This window comes from Puntigrus tetrazona, chromosome 20 (genome assembly GCF_018831695.1).
Source record: "Puntigrus tetrazona isolate hp1 chromosome 20, ASM1883169v1, whole genome shotgun sequence".
In the NCBI taxonomy this organism is placed as follows: Eukaryota; Metazoa; Chordata; class Actinopteri; order Cypriniformes; family Cyprinidae; genus Puntigrus; species Puntigrus tetrazona.
Window position 1 is genome coordinate 25912661 of NC_056718.1, and position 7500 is coordinate 25920160.

The window sequence follows — 7500 nt, forward strand, 5'->3', positions numbered from 1 at the left end:
TAGCGTGATATTCACTTTTCTAGTAAAACCTCCTGAAGGTTCAACACAAGATCCGCGTGAGGGTCAGAGTACAGGACCTGATTGAAAGCGCTCGGAGGATTCTCTGCACCTGAGAGTGTTTACGGCTGGCAGGCTTCGGCCGGGTCCTGTCCGTCGCTCTCGGCCCGTCTCGACCGCTGATCATCGGGATCTAACCTGTGTTTCACTTCTGTTGAGTTTCATCTTCTTTTAGCAGCGGCTCTAAACACAGCACGCGTGTCCCTGGAGCACAGACAGTACATCGCATGGGTTTTCTTTTAGGCCAAAAATCATTAGGATCTTAAGTAAAGATCATGTTCCATGAAGACCTTTGGTAAATGTCCTACTGTAAATATATCAAGACTTCACTTTTTATTAGTAATATGCATTGCTTCATTTAAACAACATTAGACTAAAATGTTTGGGGGTAAAAGGTTGCAACCAATTCTAGCACCATTTAATAAAAATATATAAAAATGTGTCAACTAAAATTGTTTATTTAGATGTAGCTCAAATAAGTTGATCGCAACCACTTACCTTAAAAACATTTAGTAAATTCAATGAATGACGTTTTTTAAGTGAACTTAATTTTCTCAATATTTAGATTTTCTAATAATTGTATTACTCTATCCTAACAAACCAGACATCAATGGAAAGATTATTTATTCAGCTTATAGATGAAGTATAAAAATGAACTGGTTTTGTGCTCCAGGGCCACACATGACTTTTTTCCAGCTCCGTAATCCACTCCGAACATCAGAATGTTTCCTTCACAGCGAGGGGTTATCAGCCAGCGGTTTCTTGCTCAATACTCTTGAGGAGTGCCCGACCTCGCCGCCGCTCTCGAACCTTTCGGCCTCACAACGCACCACGTGAGCGGAAGATTGATCGGCAGGCTCTTCTTGACTCCAGCGCCTCTCCAGACACAGAGACGTGACATCTGCGTTCATCGCTTCTTTAACACACTGACAGCGGCGCTCAAGACAGGGAAAGTCCAGCGGAATAAACGCAGCACATGAGCCGTCCGCTGCCCGTTCGGACGAACACATGCAGAACGCCCAGCTGCTGAGTCTTATAAAGCAGGGGCGATGTTACTGACACACACGGCCTGCCAATAAGGCAAAGCAAGCGTTTCTAAAAATACACCCGACTAAACCCCAGTGAATCATGCAGTGACCCGGCGGGTGAAGCGGTCCACCTGACAGCTGACCAGAGAGAGTCACACGGACACAAGCCACACCGGACCAGAAACAGAGTCCTGGAGACAAGGAAAAATGACTGAAAAAACTCGGATTGGGGGATTCAAATCATGCAATCTGGCAACCACCGCCATGAGCTGCTGGAGACTTGTTAAACTAATTGAAAGTGTTTCCCGTACACACCACCACTGGGACGTCAACAAACTGAGTAAACAGATATCAGCAGAACTACTGAAACACAGCCGAGTTTCACTCATTCTCTCATTCTGCTGTGTATCAGCTGCTTTAAAAGAGTCTGTATTCTATAAAAGCTCTATAGAAAAGTGACTTCATTTGACATTACAGGTCAAAATTATCCAGGAAGATTTTACTGCAAACATAAAACATTTTTGATTAGTGATATTCATTGCGAAGAACTTCATTTGAACAACTTTAAAGAAGATTTTCTCAATATTTAGATTTTTTTGCTCCCTCAGATTCCAGATTTTCTAATAGTTTTCTCAGACAAATATTGACTGATCCTAACAATCAATAACTCTTTTATTTATATAGCGCTTTTAACAATACAGATTATATCGAAGCATTGAACAATATGTCAAATATGAGAATAGAGTGATAGTGATGTATAATGACCATTTTCATCTTTGTATTAAATGCAGAGTCTCTGTAGTCAATCAACGTTAATCACTAGACATGAAGTGGCGGCAGATCATTTTCCTATCTAGCACCTAAACTCTGGAACAATCTCCCTAACTCTGTTCAGGAGGCAGACACACTCTGTCAGTTTAAATCTAGATTAAAGACACATCTCTTATCCTAACTTACACATTACACACTAATACACTTTTATTACTCAAATCCGTTAGGCTGCATTAATCAGATCAGCCGGAACCGAGAACACTCCTCATAAAACACGATGTACTCATTAAATTGTAAAAAAGAATGGCGTCTACACTAATATTAGTTTGTTTCTTTCTTATTCTGTTTCTGAGTTTGTATCCAGACTAGATGGTGGATCAGCACCCAGAGATGACCTTCATCAGAGACCAGAACACCTAGATGATCCCCGTGGGGCACTTCATTTCTAGGAATTATGGTCGGTTTGATTACAGAGACCGTCTCAGGATCTCATCATTATAAATCCCTATCACTCTATTCTCCTCTTTTCCACCGGTCAGTGCTTTGATACAATCTGGGTTGTTAAAAGCGCTATATAAATAAAAGTGATTGATTGATTTATGCAAGACACGCTTTCTTTATGTATACAGCACTGGTCTCAAACTCAATTCCTGTAGGGCCACAGTTCAGCTCCAGCCAGCTCCACGTTTCTAGTGATCCTGAAGACCTTGATCAGCTGGATCAGGTGTGTTTGATCAGGGTTAGAGCTAAACTGTGCAGTTAGAGACCAATGGTAGACAGTATATGCACGCACTCTATGTTTCAATGGGAGACATTGTAAACTGTCTCTGAGGTTACAATTATAAATACTACTAATATAAACTTGTATTTTGTGTATTTTATGCATCAGTATTTTTAGCAAATACTGTCAACAGAAACAAAACATATTTTTACCATAAAATGCTGTATAAATCAGTGTAAATGAAATATGGACAAACCTTCAAAATATACAGAGAAATAAAACTAAAGTTTGGTGTTTGTAAGAGATAACATAAGATAACAAATCGACAGACACAAATATATAAAGTACAATAAAATAAACACGTAAATGTAGATTTGGTAAAGAGTAAAGAGCAGTTTTTCTTTCCACTGTGCTGAAAGAAAAGACGTGATATGGAATCTTTTTTTTGTCTGAAATTAAAACACTCCTGGTGTAATTTACCTTCAAATAAATAGTTTTCAATGCAGTTAGATCATCATGCTGATAACATCAGAATAAAAAATTAAGTATTGTATCTGAAATGACAGGAAAACGTCCTGCTAATATTTCACCGAAATACAACCCGAATTCCAGAAATTCTTCTTCTTCTCTTCTTCTATTCAGATAACATAAAAACTAAAAGACTTAAAAAATCACAAGAACAATATTTTACTCAAAATAGAACATAGAGAACATAATAAATGTTTAAATTTTACTTATGTATCCACTAAATGAACGCTTGATGCCTGCTAAAGGTCTCAAAATAGTCGGCGTGGGGGACACAATGGGATAAAAAGGCTAGAAATTATGAACAGTTTCAGCTGGGAGAACATCTATCAACTAATTAAGTGAATTGACATCAGGTTACGTGATTAGCTTTAAAAGAGATGTCTTCGAGAGACAGAGACTCAGAAGTAAAGATGGACAGAGGCTCTTCAATCTGTGAAAGAGTGTGTAAAAAGATACTTGAAAAACAGCGTTCCTCAACGTCATCATCTACAGGTGAAGAACATCATCTCAGAGTCAGAGAAACTGCAGGAATCTCTTTGTAAGAGACAAGGCTGAAGATCTTTGTTGGATGCTCGTGGTCTTCAGGTCTCAGAAGACACTCGTCACATGATTCTTTCAGACATTACTGGATGTCCAGGAATACTTCCAGAAACACAATCCTCCGAGACGCCTGCAGACGACAACTAAAGCTCTGTCGTGATCAAATGAAGCCATGTGTGAAGATACAGGTCTGGTGGTGTCCTGTGGGTTAAAATGGACTGTTTGAAGTGAAGAGTGTTCTGTGGAGGAGGAGATCTTCAGTGTGTTTCAGTTCAGTTCAGAAGCAGTATCTCTGATGGTATGGAGGTGTATAAGTGTATACTGTATGAGCAGCTTCATGTTCTGGAAGACACTATGAATGCTATATAAAGGTTTTAGAGCAACTTATGCTCCCCTCCGGATGACGTCTATTTCAGGGAAGGTCTTGTGTATTTCAGCAGAACAATACTAAACCACACACTGCAGATATTACAACAGCTTCGTAGTAGAAGAGTCATGAAATAAATTGATCTGCTGCAGTCCAGATCTTTCACCTACAAAGAGAAACTCTAACCTCGATGCCCAGACGTCTTCAGCTTTGAAAAGAAGATGCTACACCGTGATAAACATGACCCTGTCCCAACTAGACCTGCAGCAGACATCAGATTTGAAATGAGCTCATTTTATGCATAAAACAGTTTAAACATTTGTTATGTTCTCTGTGTTCTATTGGGAATAAAATACTGTCTCGTGTGATTTGAAAGTCTTTTAGTTTGCATTTTATTCACATTTAAAAAACGTCCCAACATTTCTGGAATTTGGATTGTAAGAACGGCATTAAATAATCCATCGTATGTCAGGAGCGTCAGGAGATATTTCTCACTCACATGTACGTCACATATATCTTATATTAAGACATGCAGCATAAACACTCCAGCACAGATGTTATGATTCATGCCAGCAGACGAGCTGTATGACATCACACAGCATTCATAAAGGCTTTATGAATCGGATCGGATCGGACCGGCTCCACGCTCGTCCATACGTCCTGAGGTCATGCACTTTTGCATCTACAGCGTCTCTCATGCATTCGGCCCCAAACACCGCAGCAAACCACAATATCAAAAACTGATTTCAAGGATCACGTGCTGCTAAACATTCAGCTTTGAAATCACTGCAATAAATTACATTTTAAGTAAAAACTTTTTCAAATATTTCAAAATTGTACAGATTTTTGGATCAAATAAATGAAGCCTTGGTGAGCAGGAAATAATTCAAAGTCTTACAGTTTAAAAAGCTTTGACTGGTAGTGTGTCATGCACTCTTGAGCAGAAGTGCATGAGGCCGAAGAGGAGCGGAAATACAGACCAAAAGAGGGAAGGAGAAAAGAAACGAGACGAGAGAGAGAGAAGCAAGGAAAGAGGGCATACTTTTCGCAACGGCGATTCAGCCAACCGGACTTTCTTGGGAGATATCTGTGAAGAGAGCAAGAGAATTAATATCCGTGTATCCCTCTTCAGAGATATCTCCTGCTGCGCCGAGGCCTCCTGCGTCCAGTGCCTTCACACACTCATCACGATCCAAACACTCAGGCTTCGTCTTGTGTGCTTCACTATCACTGTTCTTAAATGGTACACGTTCAAGATTTCAATGAATTAAACATGCTTTTTACTTTTAAAAAGTTCAAAAGGAAAAAATTATCATTTGGAATTTGATGAAAAAATAAAATAAAAAAGAATAATAATTTTAATAAATTAATACATCGATCAATGGGTGGTATTTTGGGGTTACATTTGGAGAAAATAAAATAGATTTTAACTACAAATAAAATAGAATTTGGTGGAAAATGAAACAGAATTTGTAAAAAAAAAAAAAACTAAAAATAAACTAAAAAATAAATTATGTTAAAAATAAAACAATAGAACATGGTTAAAAAATAAAATGGAATTTGTTTACATTTAAAATAGAATTAGGTTAAAAATAAAACAATTTTGAAAAAAAAAAACAGAACTTGATTTAAAATAGATAAAATGGTATTAGGTTAAAAATAAAACAAATAGCAGGAAAAGTAAAACAGAACTTTAAATGGAATTTGGAGGAAAATGAAACAGACTGTTCAAAAAAATTATGTAATTTGGTAAAAAAAAAAAAGTACTAGGGTAAAAATAAAACAGAATTTGGTTAAAAACTAAAATGAAATTTTGGGGAAAAAAAGAAGCTATCTTTAACTTCATTCTTTGTCGAGTCACATGCTGAACTGAATTAAAGTCACATAGATCTTCATATCAACAGCCCTTCGAGATCATGACTGCTGAGCTCCAAACCGTGACAGTATAGAAAAAACAGACTTATGAACGACCTGGAGTTCAGATTCTCCTTCAGTTCAGCACATGAAGACATGCAGGTGAGTGAGTGATGACAGACGCTTTATTAGAACCCTGAAGACCGGCGTAATATTGACACGTGTGTTCTGAGAGCTCCATCAGACTCTGAGAACTACTGCAGAGACACTGGACGCACACAGGAGACGAGGACGAGAGTTACGCAGCAGGACAGGACAGCAGAGAGGAGACAGAGCGGCTGAAACCCAAACACACACACATCAACACATCAGCAGAGCCGGGTTAGTGCTGGTTAAACTGGTTAAGCAGCAGTAACATGGCTCTGTCCAGCGGGTCAGTCCAGCAGCTCCCGTCTCCGGCAGGACCCCAAACAGAACCCCAGACAGAACCCTAAACAGAACCCCAAACAGGACCCCAAAAAGAACCCCAAACAGAACCCCTAACAGAACCCTAAACAGGACCGCAAACATCCTACAGCTGTGAAAAACTGATATATGTCAAATATTATTAAATATTATCAATCATTTAAACATTTTCCTACTCATTACACTACTGCATTGTTAGATGTAATAATCATTTCATTATTTCTATTTATCAGAATCTTTTATTTATTTACTTTATATTAATCTTTTACTTAATCACAATTTTATTTAAAATGTAATGATTCACTTATTCATTTAAATCTGTTTATTTTAATAACTCATTTAATCTAAACTTCATCATTTATTTATTTTAATCACATTTTATTTAATAACAATGTATATATATATATATATATATATATATATATATATTTATTTATTTATTTATTTTTCTTTGTTCAAAATAAAATGTTTATATTGATTATCGTATTTATTAAATCACATTTGTATTTATTTAAAATCTCATTTTATTTATCCATTTATTTATCTCCCTTTCATTATAAATAAAATCAATGTTTTACTGTTATCACATTTCACTGTTTATTTTAATAACATTTTACTGTTTTTGTTTTACAATTCAGACGGTACTGTTAAAGGCATTAAACAGTCTTTATCTGTCATCTTAAATCATTTTTAGTTTGCACTTAGCTCACTGTAGTGCATTCTGGGATTGGTTGCTTTGAGGAGCATGTGCGCTGCTTGATTTATATTTGGGGTTCTGGAGCAGGGCTTAAGTACTCTGATAAGTCAGTGATTAAACTGCAGAAGCGAGCCAGTGTGGGAGAACGAGAGCTGCCGGCGCAGAAAGAGAGGAGCAGGAACAGGAAGTACCTTCATGGGCGTGATGTAGGAGGGGTCCACCATGGGCTTGGGCCGGTTGGCAGTGTCGGCGAGAAGACTCTGCCATTGCTGCGGCAGACCGGTGAACTTCTGCTGCTGCGGGTCGAAGCCGGTGTGAACACGGTGCTCGAAGTTAGACGGAGCCGAGATCTCCAGACGCTTCTTCTTCTTCCCAAACATCCTGAGAACCACAGAGACATCAGCGTCATCAAAAAAACACCTCTCACACTTCTAGAACACACACCACCGCCGTCAGACACACACCTCACTGA

The 7500-nt window shown here is 38.1% G+C and overlaps 1 protein-coding gene across 6 annotated transcripts in view; it reads right to left on the reverse strand.

Annotated features, from left to right (window-relative positions):
• pak5 (p21 protein (Cdc42/Rac)-activated kinase 5) overlaps positions 1-7500 on the reverse strand; it is a 46904-nt gene that overhangs the window by 24492 nt on the left and 14912 nt on the right. For 4 of the 6 annotated variants that reach the window (XM_043218660.1, XM_043218661.1, XM_043218662.1 and 1 more), the window contains exons 2-3: positions 7220-7409; positions 5055-5099 (exon numbers count right to left, since the gene is read on the reverse strand). In XM_043218660.1, coding sequence (XP_043074595.1) covers positions 5055-5099; positions 7220-7409 — 235 coding nt within the window. Of the gene's footprint in view, positions 1-109; positions 1133-5054; positions 5100-7219; positions 7410-7500 lie in introns of those variants that run through there. The other 2 variants (XM_043218663.1, XM_043218664.1) reach the window with 2 other exon arrangements.